At 40.5% G+C, this 23,554-nt stretch overlaps 1 protein-coding gene across 3 annotated transcripts in view; it reads right to left on the bottom strand.

Moving 5' to 3' along the window:
- Positions 1-23,554, bottom strand: part of CDH8 (cadherin 8) — a 328,629-nt gene that overhangs the window by 206,801 nt on the left and 98,274 nt on the right. For all 3 annotated transcript variants that reach the window (XR_013538622.1, XM_072980825.2, XM_078380477.1), the window contains one exon: positions 13,720-14,014. Coding sequence is in view for 1 of the 3 variants with exons in the window: in XM_072980825.2 (XP_072836926.2) it covers positions 13,720-14,014 (295 nt within the window). In the remaining 2 variants the exon portion in view is untranslated. The remainder of the gene's footprint in view (positions 1-13,719; positions 14,015-23,554) is intronic.

Raw genomic sequence — 23,554 nt, 5'->3', positions numbered from 1 at the left:
AGTAGATAAATAGGTGCCACCACGGTGGGAAGGTCACAGCATTCAGTGTCTAGTCGCACTGACCACGTGACCACAGAAACTGTCTAGGTACAAATGCTGGCTTTACGGCTTGGACACGGGGATGAGCACTGCCCCCTAAAGTCGGACACGACTGGACTAAATGTCAAGGGGAACCTTTACCTTTACTAGAATTCTATCCAAAGTTAGCATTTCTCCATTTACAGCAACATATATACATCACCAGGAGCAAATGCTACAAAAATTGTTGCCCTCTCCATTGCTAATGTGGGGCTTATCATTCTGACTAGTTGAATAGTCAGAGTTAGAACTGGGCACAAACTCTTTTTTTGACCAAACAGATATTTGGAGTTTCCCGGTCCTTCCTCGGCCAACAGGCACACACTCAGAGGCAGCACTCAGAGGAGGCAGGGCAGGGCTTCCTGTTAGTGGGTGCCTGCTGGAGGAGGCAGGCCTGGGAATCTCTGAACATCATTCAGGCAAAAAACGAACTGGCACAAATAGCCAAACTGGCGGTTTGTGCCCATCTCTAGTCACAACCTTTTAGCTTAGTCTATTTCGAGCAATATTTTAAAGGTAACATTTAGGAGCCAATGATGAAAGTTTATATACCTGCTTCCAACAGGTATTGGACTCAAATAATCATGCATTTGGGGAAAAACTTGCAAAGGCAAAAACTGTAAATATGCAGAGTACTGCTTCAGTCAGATTGGCTCACATTAAAAAGTTCTGTGAATGAGGATGCAAATACACTCATTTAATATATCGTGGGGGTTGGAAACCGAATTATGGGTATTGTCCTTAACCCTTTGGAGGAAACATGAGATATAATGAAAGATGCTTTAAGAAATACATAGAATAGTGTTTTTAGCACATTTTCTCAAATGAGTGTTTACATATTAAGGAGATGACAGTTTCACAGCTTTTGGAACAAATGCAGCACTCTGAAAATGCTAACAATATTCTCTTATCTCCAATATCAAATCTGGGGTTATGCAGCAGCAGCAAAATTCAGATTTGGAATTCAGAATTTTAAAAACATGAGAATTTAAAAACATGAGAAACTCTGTCACACTCAGTAGGAACACTACTGTATTTTCTGTTTATAACACGCTCCCATTTATAAGACGCCCCCCCTCAATTTTCTAACCCAAAAATTAAGAAACATTAGCTTTGACGATTCAGCCTCTGGGCTCAGAATGTCAGACATTTTGTCTCTGTTGAATCTTGAGCCTGTAGGCTCCACCTTCAAGGAGGTGTGTTCCAATTATTATTTTTTTCAGGATCAGCTGACATCAGTTCCATAAGGATCATGATTGGAGGAAGCTAAGTTTCCTGACTGTAGGAAACTAAGCCTCATGGCTGAAGGAAGCCTGTTTACAGAGGTAAGGTATGTGCCGTTTTGTTCTCTCCTCAGTTATCTCAGCTCACTTTTTAGGGTAATGATTTTAGGGAAAAAGTAGTCTTATAGTTGGAAAAATACAGTATATAGTAATGATTTCCTCTTTTTTAAAAAATACACAAATAGACACACTACTTGGTAGGTCAGACAGCAGTCCCATTGCTACTTTGGCCAGACCTCCCAAAACAAACTCCTTTTCAGACGAGTAAGATAAGGGATCAGTCTATTTTGGTTTGCGGTGTCCAGAGGAGCAGCCAAACCAATGGAAGTCTCCAGTGCCAAATCATGGAGTGCCCTTTGGTGCTCCAGCATTTTTTCAAGCGGATAGAAAGTGATGTTCGGTTGTGCAGTGCCCACCCCAATTGTTCTTACCTCTGCTGCAACAGCTCACTTCCCCAGACACTGTGGTGCAATTGCCTTGCCACCTTTCTGGCCCTTTTGGTAATATTAGGTATGAATTAGAGATGGGGGCATCTTTATTTGTATACGAATACCCCCGCACGGGTGGACATAATAAGCGTTCAGCCCCCTGAGGCTGGACTGTCCATTCACCCATCCGCTGCTGCAGCCGGCTTCGTGCTCCCTTCCTGTTGCTCCAGAGCTCAGGGTTGACTAGCCATTCATCACAGAGGCTCGTCTTCCCCCCTGCCAGTAGTAGTCAACCGTGAGCTCCAGAGTGATTGGAGGGAGTCCAGGATGCCTGACAAATAGATTTCACATCTTGTTCAAGGAAACAAAAAACTAGCCTTTTATTTTCTAATCTATAGGAGCAAATGGGACTATTAACAATAGGTTTTTTTAACTGTTTATAGGTGTTTAGAACGATCAAATTCGGATTCAGATATATTCAGAACTATCTGAATATGGCTTCATTTGGTGAATTCTGAATATTTGTGAATCTGAATGCACGCCCTGAATCAAAACAATTGCCACAATACATGTCCTATAGACCATGATAGTGTGGTGTAAAAGTCAAAAGGATCTAATTTCCAACATTTATTAAAATATCCTCCCTCTCTTGACCATGCTATTGTACGGACATGTTCCTCAAATTATTCATTATTTAAACATGTTCTTCAAACTACTTATTGTTGACATTCAAATGCAACTCTGTTTACAGAAAAAAAGCAAGAGTGCATACACTTGTCCACCTTGCTTTTCTCAAGAGCTTACCGGGAACAATGGTTTGTCTTCTCTCAACATAGGTAGTTTAAAGTCAAGTGCTGATTATAGAAAAGATGTACAAACAGAGAACCAAGAGAGCAGGATAATACACATTTTCTAACAGCTGTTACATCACACTGTTGCACTCTCTTTCAGATTATTCTTTGGGCTAATTTGTAGGTGACCACAGGCTGTTATTTTGCAGCAGCATTCAATTGCTTCTTTACATTTGTTAAAGGCTACAAACACACATATCAATCACACATTCATAAGTTGCTGGGTTTTTTCACAGTATCTAGTGCAGATAAATTAGTCTTAGATTCTGCATGTGAACCCCTCAGTTGGTGCTCTACTTGTACTGTTAGCCTTTTATCATTTTCTTCTGACACTAGAAAGTAGTTGTGAAAGTTCGCTATTTGGCCCATACAAAGATTCTTGAAGTTGACAAATCTGCAACTGCCTATGTTCTATATTGAATAAAGATCTGTGGATGAACACACTGGCATCTTGAATTAGGTCTTTCCTATTTAACTTATCAAGATAATTGTACTTCTAGGGCACAATTCCAAAATAATATGACAATACTGGAATGATTATGATGATGATTGAATCTTGTTTCTCAGCATTGCTGTTGAAGGAGGAGGACTCAAGAGTCAAGCCTAACAGTCAAGTCCTAAAAATGTACGAGTGACATGTTTGCAAAACCACTGATTTTTTAATGTTAGGAAGCACAGTAGCAGCTACTGGCAATTGTGTTAGACTGCTAGCCAATGATTTTGGAATGCTCTTATTGCTGAAAGTAGTACGGAGAGAAGGATGACCAAATCTTGCTTCCTATCATTATCATTAAATATTCATTTGAAAAAGTGATACACTGGAGATATTGTGCATGTATGCACTTTAGCTGATGTGAGAATGTATATGGAAGCTGATGTGTCTGAAAAGAGTACATACATAAAGAATACATAAAAATCTACATGAAAATATGGATATATTTCCCTGTCAAGAAGGGAAGGGAGAAGGCATGCTGACATTTGCATTCACATTGGAATGATCTGGGTAGCTAAGGAAGGCACACCTCAAAAAGCTTGAGTTTAATAGATTTGTATATTCCTTGTTGAATTCAGATTAAATCAGGCAAATCCTCCAGCCTATTAAAAACAGCAGCAGCAGCAGCAACAACAACAATAATAATACAAGCCTTGTTGAGGTGGAGGGATATGTGTGTTTCAGTGAGATTGAGAGCTATGATGGCAGTAGTCTTGCTACCTGGAGTCAAACAGGTCTCAGCTGAGAAGCCAGACCAGCTGTGTCCATCAACCATCAATTATGGTGAGAGGAAATAAACTGAAATCCATACCAGATGGTCATCACCTAGGTTCAAAATGTGATAGCCCCTGGACATATAGTGACAAATGGGCTACAGGACTCATCAAACCCTGTTGAGGAACCAGAACAGGCTGCTGCAAAGCTAGTGGAAAAACAAAAACTCAAAACTCTGACTATTGCTGAAAATTGAGAAATTATGAAATGTCATTACAAGGCAAACACAATAGGTAATAGTTTTCAAAAAAAAGAATGATGGAAATTTAGAAAAGGAAACAGAACATAACTGAACAACAATAAATGGACCAGATAAGGTTTATCATCTGGAGTAAAGTATTTTCAGAACTGGAATTGTAAGAACTAGAAACGGTGGCAATATATTATATATGGCATTATATATACTGTGTCATTATATATACTGTGTATCAATAGCCATAGTAGAGAGAACAAATGGAGGGTAGAGGTAGACATAATAGTGGAAGAAAGTGTATCAACAGAGGAACAACTTATGGAACAACTCAGAAATGATGAGTTAACCGAAGAGCAGACATCACTAAGGGGAAAAAAGTAATCCATATTAGCCAAAACACAGAAAGACAAAGGTCCCCCATTTTGCATGAATTGCAAAGTAAACCAGCAAAAGATCTACTGAATGATGTAAGCATAGTTATGAACCAATAAGCTAAAGGAAATAAACCAACTCATGTATAGCACAGCTACCATAACAACCATGGAACTTGGGTACAAGTTGCAAAAAAACCACAAAACGCCTGGCACTCCAAAATGGAAAATATGCCTGAAAATAAATAAATAAACAAATTACAAAACACTTGAAAGATTCAAAACTTAAAAATGAAAAAGTAAAAGCCAGACTATGCAAAATATATGACCTAGAAAGTTTAACAGTTGTTGAAATTATGGAACAATTAAAACAATGTGCAACAGCTACAGCAAAGAAAACTGAAATATATGATGGACGCTTGAAACAATATGGAGAAAACATACTATTTCAAAATAACCAATGGTTATTCTATAAATAAGGGAAAATGCAGAGCAAACAAAATTAGGCCCATGTAACCCTCTAAAATTTAGGAAAAATATTGTGAAAGTCCAACCAGACAGAACAAAAATGTCTCATGGATTAAAGACATTTGTAAAGAAACTCAAGGAAAACATATGGATGATACTGTAATAACAGAAATGATTAAGAAGCAAGGAAAGGCTCTAAAAATGGAGTGCCCCTGGTCCAGAAAAGTTGTATAGATTTTTGTTAAAGCATTTAACAGATAGCAGTGCAATTTAATCACTTACTTCAAAATTCTACAACTGAAGATTGGATGACAATAGACCACACATTTCTAATAATAAAAGTTCACCAAAACTAACTACATGCCTTCCAACAACGTTCAAGCTCCTTACAGGAGAGCTTGCAAGATCAATATATAATTGTTTCATTGAAAACTCTCTATACACAACTGAAGACAAATTGGCATTTAAAAAGTAAAAAGGCATAAAAGATCAGTTGTTTATTGATAACATGATACTAAAGAATGCAGTAAGATGAAAAACAAACCTTAATATGGCCCGGATAGACTATAAAAAGGCATTTGACTCATTGCCACACAGCTGGATTAACAACTGGACAAACTCTCCCAATGGCTACCTTTGGAATGTGTTTAGAAACTCCAGAGGGTCCATATTGACACAGCCAAATTACTAACCGGGACTGGTTTCAGGGAACATATAACCTCCCTGTTACCTCAGCTCCACTGGCTGCCAATCCATTTTGTGGCACAATTCAAAGTGCTGGTTTTAACCTATAAAGCCCTAAAGGGCCTGGGTCTAAGCTATCTAGATCAGTGGTCCCCAACCTTGGGCCTCCAGATGTTCTTGGACTACAATTCCCAGAAGCCTTCACCACCACCTCTGCTGGCCAGGATTTCTGGGAGCTGAAGTTCAAGAACATCTGGAGTCCCAAGGTTGGGGACAACTGATCTAGATGACCATGCCCCCCCCCATGGGAAGCCATTGCTGTCCTTCCACAAGCAGGCAAAGGCTTTCCTCCTCAGGCAGGCTTTTCCTTAATGACTGGCAGTCTGAGAGAGGTTTTTAAATGGATTGTCGTGCTCTGTTGTTTTCAATGGGTTTCAGTTTTGATTTTGTTTACTGTTTTTAGCATAATACTTGTTTAGTTCTTTTAAAATATTTATATACCTACTGCTTTTAATTTTTAAATATTGTCTTTTCAGTTACCCTGGGTCCTTTTTTAAGGAGAAAGATAGGATTAAAATATTTTAAATAAATAAATAATAAATTAAATAAACCTTCGTGTGGGGTGTGTGTGTGTTGCAATTTCCAGTTTGCAGTACACATAGAGTTTAAAACAACAAAGATTTGTTATCCTTAACAATAAGATGCCAAGACGAATATTTCCTAGATGAGATCAGGGGGTGTGGCTCTCCATTTTAAAATTATATCCCTCCACTGGCAAGCATGGGGGCTCTGAAAATTGGAAAATGGGTGGTGGGATCCACCTGTGTGTGGTGGACCACATGTTGCCCACCAGTGGTCTACATCAGGCCAAGGGGCCTTCAAAGCCCTACAATCTCTTTTCAAACGGCAATCCCATGATCAGAGTTTTCCTAGTTTGACTCCCAGATATTGTTTGACCTCAAATGGGAGGAACTACAGCCAGCACAGTCAATGGTCACAGGTTCTGGGAGTTGATCTAATCATGTTTCGGGAGCCTGTTTCGCAAATTACCCGGGTTGGATGCTTTTTTAGAAGTGCACAGTTGGGGGGAAAAACAGCCCTCTTCTGCATTTACCTTTTTTTCCTGGCCCAGCCACTGGTACCAAACCCTATGTTTCTCATATTTCTCTGAATTACATGATCCAGTTCGCATACAAGACTTCTAAACTTCCACCTGATTTCAGTTGTAGGGCACCACTGCACAAGAGGGTGGTGTTATTGTAGGGCAGAGCAATTCAACATTCTACAAGACTATTCTAAAAATAGGGGCAGCCCAAACAACAACAACAACTTTGAAATCATTCATACTTAAATTAGAGGTGATGAAAAATGGAGTCAGTTTCTGGGTTTTTCCCTTGCTTGGTGCCACTTGTGAAGGGTAGTGAATAATGTTCTTGAAAATGCAGAACTGCAGAGCTGGATCATCAAGTCCAGCTGCTGTCAAAGAGGCACAGTGGGGAATCAAACTCTCAACCTCGGGCTCCACAGACAGATGTCTCAACTACTGAGCTATCCAGCAGTCAGCAGAGACGGGCTGGCAGTTCATGCCCACCCCTAGTAGTGAGCACAAGAGGGTATCCTGCAGTCCATCTTGACTGCTGCTGTTGATGCTGCCAGCATTCAGTCTGTACTGTTCTATCTAAAGCTTTGCATCCTTTTTTTTCCCTGTTGGCATTGTTGACAATGCTGGCCATTTCCTGGCATTTTGAACTGTTGGTACAGAAGCACAGGACCACATTCATAAACCAAAGATTTTTTTTTTAAAAAAAGGAATTGAATATACTGCAATTAGTCCTTATAGCATTCTTGCTTTTTTTTAATGGTTATTGAACTCTCTCACATCTGACTAAAAACACAAACGAGAACAGATGTGGCAGCAATAGCAAAACTGTGAAAGCAGTAACAATCTCAGCTCAAATTCTCTACCACAGCAGAGGTTAAGAGGTAGAATTAACTGTTCATACTGAACTGCTTTTACAATCATTCATGGCCTGAGTAATTCAATAGGACATTCACACATCGCTTTAAGAAAAGCGGTGCTAAATTGGATCTCATAAGGGGAGGAGGGTAAAAATCTCTCCTCTTTTGTGTTTGAGGTTGGATGTAGGACGCTTTGGAAGTGTTTCATTGTAGAGAATACAAAACCCCTCGCAATGCGTTTCTGGTACCCTATTTACACAAGTACACTCCAACAGTTTTTGGGAATGTAGGTAGGTGGGGAGGGCGCCTTTGCTTAGAGCCACAAAGAGACGGCTGACTTACTGACAACTACCGATCATGGCTGAATTCTAGTGATATCAGCCTCACCATCTTGTTCTTGGGTGGGAACTCAAGGGGGAAGGGAATTGCTCATTTCTCCTCAGTGCAAGATTTCTCCGTCCAAGTCCCCGCTCTGAGAGATCACATGGGAAATATTGCACGATATGAGATTCCCCCCAAAAAAAGAGAGAAACAAATGCCAATCTCAGCAAAATTATTAGAAATTCTGCACAGATTTGTAACTTCCCTGTGTAAAATCCTCCACTCCTGCCTACACAAAGTGGTTGTCTTCAATAAAGATAGGACTAAACTTTGCAGAGCTTGCTAATTTCTCATGTGAAAGAAGTGGAGAAAATGAAAAGGAAGAAAGTGGGGAATGAGACCAGGGTGCCATTTTTATGGGAACCTAGAAAATCTTCCTGCTGCAGGAGGGTCTCTGTGAGGAGTCAAAGACTTGGAGAATGGCCAAGAGCAAGAACATTTTTGAGTATTCATCCTATCCTATCATCTCATGTAGCCAGAATCAGAGATAAAATCTTCTGTCTCTGTTTGGCACAATTCCTCTGTGCTTATCTGGCACAATTGGCTATTTCTTGATGGTGAATGAGCCAAATTATGCGCCCTAAATTGTGCTAAAGGCCGTTATGTCTTTGTGCTGTTTCCTCCACTCCCACATTCAATAGGTATCTGGAGTTTCAAAGCAGGGCAATGTGAGTGTACCGCTGTGTGTGTGTGCGTGGGGGCCAAATCACAGAGTAATTGGCAGCCTTTTGGTCTTAGGAGAGGGGTGTAAAAATTCCAAACCATGTTGCAAAGAGGCTTGAGACCACAGCCTCAGAGTACTGTCATCACCTCTCACAAACATGTACTACCAATTTCTGGACACTTGTGTACAATCTTCTGTGCTATCCATGAAGGGGCTGTGCTAAGCCTGCAGAAATGGAATTTTCTCAATGGAAGTTTGGAAGTTGTTTGATTTTTAGTGGTCCAATAAAAGGTATCATCCATTCTAACTTCTGTGTGATCTTTGGGGACCACATGGTCTTTTACTTGTTCTTTCAGCATCTTCTTAATTACCAGTGCTGGGGAAAGAAAAAATGTGCAATGTCTTTATGACCTTCTTGTAGATTGCTTGAATCCATCTGCTTAGCAACTGGTGGGAAGCATGAAATTGAAATGGATAGGCTTACAGCCTCAGGTAGCAAAATGGGGTTACCCTGCTGAATACTTTGGTCTGATGGAGTGGAACTGCTTCTTTCTTGAATTTATATTCTGCTTACCTACCAAAAGGCAGGTAGAGGTAAGATTAAAGTAAAACAACAAATATGACTAAAAATAAAAACACAATTGAGAGTGCTTTTGACATGCACAATAAAATGTAAATAAACATTACAAGATTTCCCTTCAACAAGAACTCTGCAGGTACCGAGGTTCTGTGCAAATAAAACATTCTTTGGCTGTAAGTAGAAGGCTTGACTTTCCTTGACAGTTCTAGATTCGGTCTGGTTTTCTGGATTCTCTCTTATTCTGGAGACCTTAAAACCCGGATAAGCTGTTGAATATGTGCCTAATGTATATGAGATAATGTATGGAATGTGTTAACAGAGGACTCATTGATTGCCACTGTTATATGCCTTTACAGTAGAGATGGGGACAAATAAAAAAATGGTGATTCATTTTCATCAATTATTCGTCAAGGTTAACGGACCAATGAATAAGGATATACAAATATTCTCTGTGGAATCGACAGATTGATCTTTTGATTTGTCTACACTTTAAACTGCTATAAAACTGGTCCCTAAGCACCTAGGAACACCAAATTTGCAGAGGAACTTCCTCAGACGCCTTTCTGCAACACCTGAAAGTTTGGTGAACAGTGGATCATTGATCCCTGAGTTATATAGTCACAAAGAGGACAGCCCCAGGAAAGCTCCCCCCAGGTACTTAGAGACTCCAGAATCACAACAGAGCTTCCTATGTCTTTCCCCAACATGCCTGCCAACGTTGGTGAAGATTGAATATCAGACATCCAGGTTATTCACCCACAAATTGGGTCTTTCCCCCCCAGGAGAGTTTACCACATGGCACAGAAGCCCATTCTTCCTACTGGCCACCAATCAGCTGATCAGAAGTCAATATGCAGCCAACCCACACACAGCCTACCTCCACACCCCCTTCCTTTCCCTACCTTAACCTCCACCCCACTCCCACCGACACCCCCTTACCTTAATAACTGCTGACAAGGTCTCCATCAGACCTTCGCAGCCACGGTGTGTAAAAAGGGAGATTGGCTGCTCTTTGCAAAGATGGCAGCTGCAGCTTCCCTACCCTAAATGAAGTTGCAGCTGCCATCTTTGCAAAGGGCAGTCAGTCTTCATTTTTGCATGTGTGGTTGGGAGGCCAGAAGGAGACCTTGGCAGCAGCTATTAAGGTAAGAGGGTGTCAGTGGGGGTTGGGTGGCATGGGGCCTAAGCTAGGGAAAGAAAGGAGGTGGGAGTAGGGTGTGGTATTCAGTGGTTGTGTGGGGTGGTGGCTGCCTTTCTGCTGCCGATCAGCTGATCAGCGGCCAGGAGGCAGAATGGTGTTTTATTTTTATTTATTTATTTAAATAAATACAGAGGACAAATAAAAATGGGTAAACATTCATCCCTTCATATTCATGGGGGTCTCTGGAACCCACAAAACAGATTGATGAATATTTAACAAATTGGCTATATCTGTTGGAAAAAGTGATCTGTTTTATATTCCTCCCCATCTCTACTTTACAGTCTACAAACTCATGGTGAATAGTTTTATCATTGGCTATTAACCATTCACGATCACTCAGAGTTATTGCTGCATTCAGGGGAAGTCTGCCAATGAAACATCCAAGACCTCTGCAGCATCTTAAGAACTAACAAATTTTATTAGGCCTATCGCTGGGAAAGAAAATAGGGAAAGAGGAGGTAGCTGGCTTCATGTGTTGCTCACTGGCTTTCTTACGGAGCATCTTATGAGCCACTAGTGAAAACAGTTGTATGGACTAAACAAACAGTCTGGTCCAGCATGTTCTTCTTATGTTTGGCATCCCATCCTGCATACATTTATTCATGGGCTTTATTATCATTTTGACGCAGGACTGAACATTTCCTTTGTTTCTGTTTGTGGCTCCGAGAACTTTGGTCCACATGAGTGTTTCCAGACTATTGTCAAGAAACTGGCAAAACTATAAATATCTCAACCCCAGGCCTTCCGTGTCTTTGCCATCCAGTATAATTAAGGAGCTTAACATATTAAAACCACATTTGGGTCATAGGAGCTGACATGGTGGTAGAGAACTCCAATGCCAATTTCAGCAGAAGTGATTTAAAGGAGCTAAGACATCGGAGCTCAGAAAGTGCTGTAATTTACGAGCCAGCCCAATTTTAACTCCAGAAGCGCTCCTGGGCCCAATTGACTTAGAATGGAAGGGGAGCTTTGTATGACTGTTTGTACTGGCTGTCAGCAAAATGACAGCTCCAGTCTCTTACACTAATGTGTACGGCTGTAGTTCAGTTTTAAAACTGCAATAGGACAGTCTATTGTTTTCAGAGCCTTGACAGGATGCAACGATGGCAATAAAACGTCCAGGCACTTTTCCAAGTAAACATTTATGAGCAGCTCGGCTTGACAGCTTTATAGAAATTACAAAAAGTGCCATTGTTGGCCATCCCAAAATGAAACCAAACAAAGGCATGCTACAGTTAGTTAAGAGCTCCTATGTACAATTTAAACAAATGTTTAAGGACTGTTCCCAACAACCTACTCCTTTAGTGCATGAATACATTCTTTATTTATTTAATTTTATCTAGGGATGAACTCCAGTTTCAGGCACAAAATAAAAAAAAGCTTTAAAAGGAATTGAGGCAGAGATATTTGTATCTTTCTGGAGCAGATGTGGGACAGTTCAAAGAGCCCCCCCCCCAGTTTTGCTTAGATCAGCTAGGGCACTCCTAGAAATCACTGAATGTTTAGAGGTTGAAGATGCCGACACTTGAACAACAATACTTGCTAGCTGGTTGCCATAGCAAAAGAAGAAACTATGAAAGTAAAAGAATATTGATAATTAAGCTCCTCCAGAAGACCAAACCTCTCCCGGACACTCCAATTGCTGAGCCCTGGAGCAGGCTTGGATTGATCTCACTGGACTCTATTTATTCCCAAGCTGCTTTACTGAGCAAACAAGATTTTGCATCCACGCATGGCAAGGAGATGGTGGTACATTGCTTTTTAGACTGGGTGTGATCCAAAATGTTCTTACTTTTTCATAGCCATGATTAGTATTCACTACACTGTCCCGTGAGAAATGGGCTGCCCTGTGATCTGGGCTAGGCAATGAATGGGCATACTTGGGAAAGTTAGGCTGCTGACAGGAGACCCTAAGGAGACACCATCCACACCTCCATCACCTGGTTTCCTGGGAAGGGCAAAGAAGGAAACTGGTTGAAGCTTTGACAGCAAACTGAAGGTCTACCACATGACCAGAGGAGATGACACTGTTTAGTGCACCCCATTCCAGCTCACAGCCCTCAATTTTTTACATTTTCAGGTCCTCCCCCATTGCCTCCTGATATTGAAACATGCAAGTACTTTCAGAAGCCCAAGAACAAATCAGCTCAAATCACTTCCACATCAACTGGGGGCAGGTCAGTCCTGATTTAAACAGAACTGATTGCATTCACACCTAATATCATCCATCTCCTATGTTTTTCAAAGAGTTGAAGAACGCACATGTAATTTTCCCTTTTAGGGCTGACATATCAGCAGCATCTCATTTCCTGAAATTTCAGCACCACCATGTGAGAGCGGAGGATGGCATACAGAAGTGTCATTCATGATGATAAAGATTGAAGGCAAAAACAAGAGACCAAAAATACACATCTAGCATAGCTTAAAGTGCCTATTGCTTCAAACTTAGAATGGGGAGCTGGGCTATGTGAAAACTGGGGAGCCACCAAGCTATGATGCCATAGGGAAGCAGGTATGGCCCACTGCAGAATCTCTGAGTGGCAAGTTCAGCCTATAGGATGGCTGGTTTCAGCCCCAGACCCTAACGTTCCCCACCTCTGGTCAAAACCAGCAGTCATTTTTCGAGTTCTTCCACAGACATCATATATTTTAAAGAGCCAACAGTAAGGACACACCAAAGTCTTCCTATACACAACCCATGTGTCTCTTTCTGAGCTCCGAGCTCTTCCCAATAAGGGTGAGAATAGTGAGTGGCAAGGAATCCCTTCTTCCTTTTTTATATTTTTTGCTGCTCGTCTGTATTGCCTTTGCTCAGTTCAAACAGATAATTGATTAAACCCACTCAAAGACCTTACCGTTAGCTTGCAGACATAACATATTTCCTTGTAACATTGTTAGCTAATTATAGTTGGAGGGAGGAAAAAATAAACAACGATGTAGGCACGTATCCTAAGTGATGCATCTGCATAGAAGAATGCACATCAACAGATAATTAAACATCAACAAAATATCAATAGACTTATAGTGGTGTGTTGGAACAAATCTTGATAAATAGGCTTCGGAGGCACTAGTCTCACTGCCACACTGTGACCAGAATACAAATGGTTGTTCGAATAAGACATTCCAGGGTAACCATTCAATATTCACAGCAGCTGGAAGTATTGAAAGTGTTAGTCATGGATGGATTTGCAAATGCGAATGTGAGGTGGGAATGAAAGGTAATATCTTCTGTTCATTAGCAATTTGCTCTTGCTCTCTATTTAAACTGCAGATTGTAAAGTATTTTGGTACTGTTAAGTTTCCATACCTACCCACAATGGACATTTCTGGAACGGTCGCATGATATGGACCTTCGACAAACTCCGGTGGATTGTCGTTGATATCTTGGACTTTGATAATGAATTCCGAGGGAGGCTCAAGGGGTTTGTTTGTATCCCTATCGACAGCTTGGGCCGTCAGGGTGTACTCGGCTTTTTCTTCCCGGTCGAGTCTTTTCATTGCATGAATGTCCCCTGTCTTGTCGTTGATCACAAAGATAGTCCCAGCTCCGTCGCCTGACAGGATATACTTGATCTTGCTGCTTCCAGGATCCAAGTCTGTGTGCAACTGAAAAGACAAATAAGCGATTTAGTGATAAAAAATGGCACATGGAATGCCTCTAACATGCATTTCTTCCCTCCTCAACATTTGTGCTTTTATCCAAGCCCTGTTGATTCATAGTTCAGTTTGAACACACAAGGAAAGCACAATTTGTATTCAGACTGATAAAGGAAACTAGCACAGCCAGCGGTATAATCAGATACTCCCTTTAAAAAGGCAAAAACAAAAATAACTTAACAATTTTAAATTCGGTTTTTATTAAGGAAATGTCTTTTGATATACCTTAGTAACTAAAATATACAAAAACACTAAGTGCAGTCAATTGGTTATTATACACAGAGGATGGGGGGAAACCTTGATATTAATTCATGGATTTATTTTGGCAAATTCATATTCTCTTTCCAGATGTAATTTTATTTATTTATTTAAAAGAATATCTTAAGCAGGACATGGCTTTGGTTGGTGGATTTAATAACACCGATTTTGCTTCATTGATAGCACTGATAAGAAGTTCCCCACACAGTGTTTAACTGAATAATAATGAGTAAAGACTTAAGTATTCATTTCCAATGAGCTATTCTCAAAACGACGCTTCACAAAAACAAATGGCTAACAAAGGATGGAAAGCTTTCTAAATAATTGTACTCCCTGAGTTTTACACAGGCTTTTATTCCCTGGGTATTATGCAAGTCTCATTAGAATGCTTATTAATTGTTATTAATCACTTATCAAGTGCTTCCCATGGACTGAGGATTTACACATCTCCGAGGAGCAGCTTTTTGATTTCCAGCCTCGCATTTTGGATTTCAAGACAGCTGACATTGTTTTATATATAAACAATGTTATACAACCCCCCTTCTCTTCCTTCTTCTCATTAACATCTCAGTTCTAAAGATATGATGCCTCTTCTCACCACCTATTTCTTAAAACAAACCTCCAGCTAATAAAATCAAGTTGTTGCACGTGCGATGTACACAGAGGAATTAAGTGTCTAGTTATATAACAAATACATGTCTGGGCTCTCAAAACACATTGATTTTTAAAAAGAAATTTATGAAGATAAAACTCAAAATATCAGCAACCTGAAAATAATTTTATCTATTTCAACACCATTTCTTATTGTTATTATGTGCTGCCAAGCTGCTTCTGACTTATGGTGACCCTATGAAATGCCATTACCTTGTTTTTTATCGAAGAAATATGATTGCATTGCAAACAGTTGAGGGAATACTATTGGGGGCTAATTCAGACAGTTCTTGTTCCCATCACTTTGCACCCACAGATCTGTCATGTTTTTATTGTCACTCATCCTTCATATGGGTTTGCAATGTTTAAATAAGGCCTGAATATGTAAAATCTAATGCACATACATTCCTAGTGCATTGTTCATTCTGACACTCCATTTCAGTTAACTGCTCAGAGTGATCCTAGAAGCACCAGATTTTATGTGATCATAATATTATTCTAATACAGTGGTGCCTTGCTTAACGATTACCTCATTAAATGATGAAACCGCTTCACGATGAAGTTTTGCGATCGGAAAACAATGTTTTAATGGTAACATTTGCTTAACGAATGATCGGTTCCCAAAGCAGGGAACCGATATTTTCGCTAAACAATTATTTTGAAACAGCTGATCCGCGGCTCTAAAATGGCCACCCGCTGTGCAAAATGGCTCCCCACTGTGTCTTCAGGACAGATTCCTTGCTTTACAGGCACCGAAAATGGCCGCCCCATGGAGGATCTTGGCTGGACACAGATATTTAGCCCATTGGAACGCATTGAACCGGTTTCAATGCATTTCAATGGGCTTTTTCATTTCGCTTTACGAGGATTTCGCTAACAGCAATTTCAACAGAATGAATTATCCTCGTCAAACGAGGCACCACTGTATTGTACAACCTGCTTGAGTACAAGAGAATGTTAGTTGCATAGTGGGAACTAAACAGAGGCATGCTCCCCTTCTTCAGCATATTTATGACATGGAACCATTTAAGATCATCTCATTCAGCCGTAAAAGAATCCACAGACTTAGGACCATACCTTTGACTGAAGTTTGCCCAATATTAAAGCAAACTCACATTTGATTTTAATTATTATTATGCTAAAGATGCTTCTGAAATATATGCCTAGCTATGCAATTTTTTCACAGAGCTCCTTTTAGAAATGTAACATGTTGGGTAAATAATAATTTTAAAAATATCAACATAATATTTGAATACATATATTTCGCAGTGGCTATGGACAACTGAGCACAAATATATGCTTTTTCTCCTAGTCCCCCTTTTCTAGATGCAAATGCTACCCCTCATGTCTACAGATTAAAATAAAGGATAAATATAATGTGTACATACATATTTTTCCTCCTCTTTTTTCCTCTGTTCAAACATCTGAAGAGGAGGAGGAGGAGGAGGAGGAGGAGAACATGTTCCAAATGGTGAGTGGGTCCCTGGCTGGGGAGACGGGGAAAGGGAACAAACGGCATCTGTGGTGCCATGGGTACAAACCAGCATGAACGTCCGAACTGAGGTTCATGCCCCTCTCTAATTGCAATGGATGGCCTTGGCAAGAATCAAGATAAGTGGATTAGCACTGAGCATGACAATCTCTTGGAACTATCACCTTTTCCAAAAATCTACACCTTTTTGCCACAGTACATAGCATGTGCAAAGTCATTAAGTGTGGCCGTTTTATTCCCCAGGAAGCATTTCTCTATATCCTTACAATATGAATGAAAATGTAAAGTAATTGTTAAGATTCAGAATCCTTTGCTCATGCCAAGGTTAAAGATCATTAAGTCCAGGTGGGCCTATGATGATAAATGAAGAAGCGAGACAGAAGTAGGATAAATAATTATTTTTCTACTGAAGAGACTTCACAAATGTCAAAACGAGCGGACCCAGACTTACTTCGGTTCCCAGATGTGGCAGGAATCTGGTGGAGAGCCATGTAGGGGCCTGGAGGCAGCATGGCGGCTCCCACACAGTCCCCGACAGAGCACTCTCAGCTTCCTATTGGCTGGCAGAGAAACTTCCTATTGGCTTCCCAACAGGAAAAGTTGAAGAAAAAAACTGCAGGCAAGTGGACTGGAATGCAGCAGGCTTCAATCCTGTCCATCTGCAGAGCATAAAAGCAGAGCTGAGAGGCCCTTCCATTCACTCTGCAGCTTGCTGGAAGCAGACGGGTGGGCAAAGAGTAGCAGCGGCAGTGGTGAGCAAGCAGTGTGTGGCAAGTACTGGATGTCAGGAAGTACGATGTCACAGACTGCCACCACTTACACAAAAAGGGCTGGGGGGGGCGTGCTGGACATAGTTCTTAACACAGAATTTCAAGAAGGATGCCAGCAAACTGGAGTAAGTTCAGAGGAGGGCAACACAGATGATCTGGGGACTGGAAACCAAGCCTTATGATGAAATACTGAAGGAAATGGGCATGTGTAGTCTTGGGAAAAGAAGACTGATAGAATTTTTCAAAGACTTGAAAGATTGTTATGCAGAGGACAGGTAGGATCTGTTCCTGATCATCTCAGAGAGCAGGACATGTAACAATAGGCTCAAGTTACAGGAAGCCAGATTTTGTTTGCATATCAGGAAAAATGTCTTAATTGTGGGAGCAATATGGCAATGGAACCCATTCTCTCAGGACGTGGTGAGCAGTGCTGTGCTGGAGGAATTCAAGAAAAAACTGGACATACATACATCAGATGTGCTATAATTTAGATTCCTGCACTGAGAAGGGTTCAGACCTGATGGTCTTATAAGCCGCTTCATACTCAATGATTCTTCGAGAAGGAAAAATGACCATGAAACTTCCAAGACATCCCAAAGATTTCCTGTAAGATTTCTCAGGTGAAAAAAAAAAATCACAGAGAAATCTAATTGCCAAGAAAAGAGTGGTATTTTTCTTACATTCTCACTGGGCATGAGATGCTGTGAGCCTCACATCCTTATCACTGAAGATAACTATTTTGTGAGAATTTTCCACATCTTTATTGTAGTGTAACTGTTAGCCTGATTTGTTTTCCCTTGGCTAAGAGAAAGGGCTTCCAGATTCAGATTTCTAACTTATAACTACAATATAATTTCTGAAGCCTGGATGAAACTATGACCATACATGGAAAAAGAAATAGAGGGCCAACTCCCCTTCTTAGATGCCATGGTTACACGCAAACCTGACCTCCTATTGGGACACAAGGTCTACAGAAAACCCACCCACACAGACCGGTGCCTACGCAAAAACTCCAGCCACCACCCACAACAAAAAAGGCATAATCAAAACACTGGTAGACCATGCAAATCAGAACTGTGAAGCTCAATTTCTCAGCACCAAACTCAATCGTCTGAAATGGGCCCTACAGGCAAATGGCTATTTATTCCAAGAATGAAATCACAGGAGCCATCAAACAGAGAAAACAACACCAAACTGAAGAAAGAAAACAGCCATCCACAAATAAAGTATTTCTGCCATACATCAAAGGGGTCACGGACCGCATGGGGAAACACTTCAAAAAACACAGCCTACAAACAGTATTCAGGCCCACCACAAAAATACAACAAATGTTATGGTCAGCAAAGGACAAAAAGGACACCCTCACTCTGCAACAGTATACTGGATGCCTTGCAGTTGTGGACAGGTATATATTGGGACCACAAAACGCAGCATCCACACCAGAATCAAAGAACATAAGAGACACTGCAGATTTAAACAACCGGAAAAATTGACAGTAGCTGAACATGCCCTGAAACAAAGCAAGCAAAGTGTGTCAAGCACTCTCTGGGCGGTTTACAAGTTAATTATGCAGGGTCCAGACTTGCCCCCCCCCCAGCGAGCTGGGTACGCATTTTACTGACCTCGGAAGGATAGAAGGCTGAGTCAATCTTGAGCAGGCTACCTGGGATTAAACCCTGGGTTGTGAGCACAGTTTTAGCTGCAGTACATTAGTTTAACCACTGTGCCATGAGGACCTTCAAGAAGCTGGACATGAAATTCTATTTCAAAACACAGAAGTACTGGACAACACCAGCAATCATTCTGTTAGACTACATAAGGAAGCCATTGAAATCCATAAACACCAGCTTGAACAAAAAAAGAAGTCTAAGATTCAACAAAGCCCGGCTCCCAGCACTGAAAAATACAGCCTGCAAAAGGTCAATCAACTCTACCCAGCCACTCACTGCACACAATAGACTAGCTAACAACACCCATCATTCACAGTGACAGACCTTCACCCCCCCCTTAGCACAACAAAACACTCATTAACAAAAAACACCCTGATCACCATAATCATCCAATATCCTGCAAAGGACAAAAAGCTGATCCCACAGCTACAAATACTCAACTATCCTACACCAGAAAACAGAGTTCTAACTTATGTCCTCTAAAGATGTCAACCACCAAAGATTGGCGAAATGTTAGGAAGAAAAACCTTTGGAACATGGCGTAACAGCCCGAAAAACCTACAACAACCATCAGATACCAGCTGTGAAAGCATTCAAGAATACATATGACCATACAGTTTATTCCCTAGTCTTAACCACCACAAAAAGTCATCTTCAGATCATATATATTCAGCAATTATAAATCTTCCATTATTAGATCCTCCACAATTCAGCTCTGATCAATGGATTTGATATAAATGTAAATGTAGCTTACTGCACAGATCTTATTTATTGCTTACTAATGAATGCATGTCCTGGTGAAAAATAAGTTCCATCACACTTCTTTTTATATTTACAGTTTCCAGTGTGCATACATCAGAAATGTACATAATTACAATCAAGCAGTGCCCAAGAAACATTGCATAAACAAAACATTATCAATAGATCTTGGTGTTCCAAGGTAGAGAATATGTCATTCTCTTCTAAGGCAAGTCTACAAAGGAAAAAATATACTGCATGCTTCAGCAAAGAGATTAGATTCAGGTCTTCTATTGATGCAGCTTTTCATTGTCTCCACACACATACATAACCCTGCTGCAAACCACACTGTTGACTCAAGTTTAGGTTGTGGTCTACTAAAACCACATTGCATGTGTGAAAAGTATCTAAGGAAAGGAGAAAGGGCTTTTAGCAGGTGACAAGCTAAACACGCCAAAATGGTAAATGGGCTGGAAACCATACTCTGTGTTGAAAAAGATAGATGTGCATAGCCTGAAGAAGAGAAGACTGAGAAACAATAAGGTACTAATTTTCAAATATTTGAAGGACTATGACATCAAAGCTAGAGCAAGCTTGCTTTCTGCATTTCCACAGGACAGGTTTGGAACCAAGAGCTTCAAGGTAGAGGGAGATTTTGACAAAATGTTAGGAAGAAATTCCTGGTGGCAAGAGTTGTTCAGCAGTACAACAGATTGCAGATTACTATTTTGAGGTTGGTGGACTCCTTTTCATTGGAGCTTGATAGCTCCAGATACCAGTTTGATAGCTTCATTGTCCTAAAGCCAAACTCATGCTATCTAGAAATCTGCAAGTTGGTTAATTTAAAAATAAAAATAAAAGGGAAATATTTCCATGTCTCTCCCCCCCCCCAAAAAAAAACCCCAACAACATGGAAGATAAATTGAGTTCCAGGAATTGTTATAATTCATTCTAGATTGCATGCTTTTAAGGGGGGGGATATTTGATATCCAAGTTAAATACAGTTATAGAAAATTTGTAGATTTCTAATAGAAGGTGCTGGAGGAAAGCTTTGTGGATACCTTGGATTACCAGAAAGATGCATCAAGTCTGAACTATCTTGGGAGGTCAAAATATTGAAACTGAGGCTGCCTTACTTTGAGCATATCATGAGAAGAAAGGAATCTATGGAAAAGACAATAATGTTGGGAACGGTGGAAGGCAGCAGGAAAAGATGAAGACCAAATACAAGATGAATTGACTCCGTAAAGGAGGCCTCATGCTTGAGTTTGCAAGAGCTGAGCAGGGCAATTGAGGATCTTTTGGAGATCACTCATTCATATATCCAAGGCAACTTGATATCACCAAACAACAACAGAAGATACTTTGTGGGATAATTCCTGTGAACAAAAGCAAAATGGCTATCCCTGTCTCAATCTCCGAATGTCAACTAGCCACTTCCTGCTGCCAATCCACTGTGGGCCCTCAAGTTTGCCATTGTGTGTGTGTGCACTTGTGTGTGTGTGTGTGAGTGAGAGAGATAGAGAGAGATTGCTTCTGTCTCTTCCTGGTCTTGTAAGGAAATGGCAGGCATTCAGGAGATACTCTTAACAGTCTGGTGCAAGGACATCATTTATTGATGTTTCCAATTGTTTGCTTCAAAAGTCCCAACCAGTTTCAAGGAAAATAGGAGGAAGATCAATTTACGTTAGACTTCTCTGAAAATTGGACACTTGGGGTTACATCCAATTGTTAAGGCTCTTAGAAATCACTCTTACAAGTGTGTCTTGTCCTCATTATCTGCTTAAGCCTTGGGAATACATACAGGCTGAGAAATGCCAGCCCCTCTCTCCCATTCTCCTACTTCCTTTCTTGCATAGCAAATCCCAACCCTCATTCAAGTTTCTTAAATACTTTTCCACATATCGAAGTGTAGTTGTTGTCTGCTTGCTTTTGGTAACCTGCAGAAGATGATTCGCATATTCATTTGCTACCAATAGTTAGAGATGTAAAATCTCTGAAAAATTCCTCCCCCCCTTTTCTCCCATTTTTTTCTCAAAAAAAAAAAAAAAAAAAGGATTTGGGGGAAAATTTTACATTTCTGCTAATAATAGAAAAAGGGTAACACTGCCAGTAATCAAGAGTTAAAACCATACAGGAGTGAGATCTTTTGACTGAGCATAATGCAACACAATTTTGTTCACTTGAATTGAACGAAGAAAATAATCCATATATAATTCAAAAATTGTTACCTAACTTCTCTTTTAAGGAACACTATACAGGGCTGTTTCAGATTTAACACAAAACCACAGATAAGGAAATCGAGCATCCCAGTGGGTCTTTCATTCACACCTTGCTCCCTTCTCTTCCAGTGTGACTACGAGAAGTTTAGCAGCTTTTGTTTCAGTTTTGGATCAGCCTGCTCTCTAAATGTGTACAAACTGTAGTTATACTCAAATGAAATGTGTCAATTCACAGTTATGGTCCTAAATAATTACAAGCAAGAATTATTAAGACCAACCATAGCTTAGGTAGAGATGTAGACTCCAGCTTGATTCATTCTTGCACGATAAACAATGCACACAGATTACAGATTTAAAGCAGGAGCACAACCAAAGACCTACCTTGCCAAAGCAGCTGCTGGAAAGGAGAGTCCTTCCTTAAGTAGGCCTTCCCTCAGGACTCTCAGGTGTACCTCATGAGAGCTGCCCCAGCAGGGCTTGATCCTGCAAACACTGGGTCTTCCTGGGACCAAACTGACCCCAATCCTGCAGCTATCAGGGAGGAGATGAAGGGGGAGCCCTGCTGCCATCCAGATCCTGACAAAGTGACTACTGTGTCATTCTGAACAACGGCAAGACTTTTCTCTTGAGAAAAAAAAAATCATGGTCCAGAGTAATTTTGTTTTCAAATTTAGACTAATAAACCCACACTATGCTTGTGTGTCCTTGAGGGGAAATGCATACATACATGCTTTAGCCAATGTGGGGAAAATAATCAAAATTCATAACTATGAAAAGATGTGTACCAAAATACACACAATTTCCAAAATCAAACCCTCACAACTCAAAAAGAAGGAAGGATAGGAACTACACAGGTGATACTGGCTGAAAAAAAAACCAATGAAATTGTGAGTGTTATTTTTACATCCTTGGTCTTTGACCGTAATAAAGTATACTACTACATCATTGGTCACAGAGATTGGAATATTTGTATTCAAATTGAATTGAATCTATTTATTACAGTCAGGTGACCAGCTCATAAAACATATTATGTGGTTAAAATATACAAAATGTAATTTTAAAAAATGTACAACGAATAATTAATTGTGCACTGGATGTAAAATATGGGGAGAATCAAATATAGCATTTTTATAGCGATCCTTTGAACCATTGGATCATCTAAGACAAACTGGTTTGGACAGGGTCTTTGGTGATAGGGAGTCCTTCCTACATATTTGTAAAGATCTGTAAACATTTCATCCCTTCAGAGGAACATTTTGTCCCACAACATTTCTCTACACTCAACAATAAAACACCCTCATGCTAAAACCAGTCAACCTGTGAAGTCAGGAGACTATAAGGGAGCGCTGTGCCATTGCTGCTGCACAAACTTTTGCTGCAGAGCGGGTAATAAGGGAGTCTTGATCGGAAAGAAGTAGCTTGATGTAAAATTCATCCAGTCTCCCTGGATATCTGAGAATGATTGGGCTCAGGAGGTTGGTGCATAGATCTCTATAGAAAAGACAATACGATAAAACATGACCTACAGTTTCCACTTGTATATGAATACCCCCACACAGCTGGAGGTAACAAGGGTCCAGCCCCTCACACGTCCACTGCTGCCACCGGCTCCACTCTCCCTTCCAATCGCTCCAGAGTTTGCAGTCAACTAGCCTCTCATTAGGGAGGCTCGTCTTCCCTCCTTCTGC

Source organism: Pogona vitticeps, chromosome 10 (genome assembly GCF_051106095.1).
Source record: "Pogona vitticeps strain Pit_001003342236 chromosome 10, PviZW2.1, whole genome shotgun sequence".
Taxonomy (NCBI): Eukaryota; Metazoa; Chordata; class Lepidosauria; order Squamata; family Agamidae; genus Pogona; species Pogona vitticeps.
This window is presented reverse-complemented; position numbering and strand designations above follow the sequence as displayed.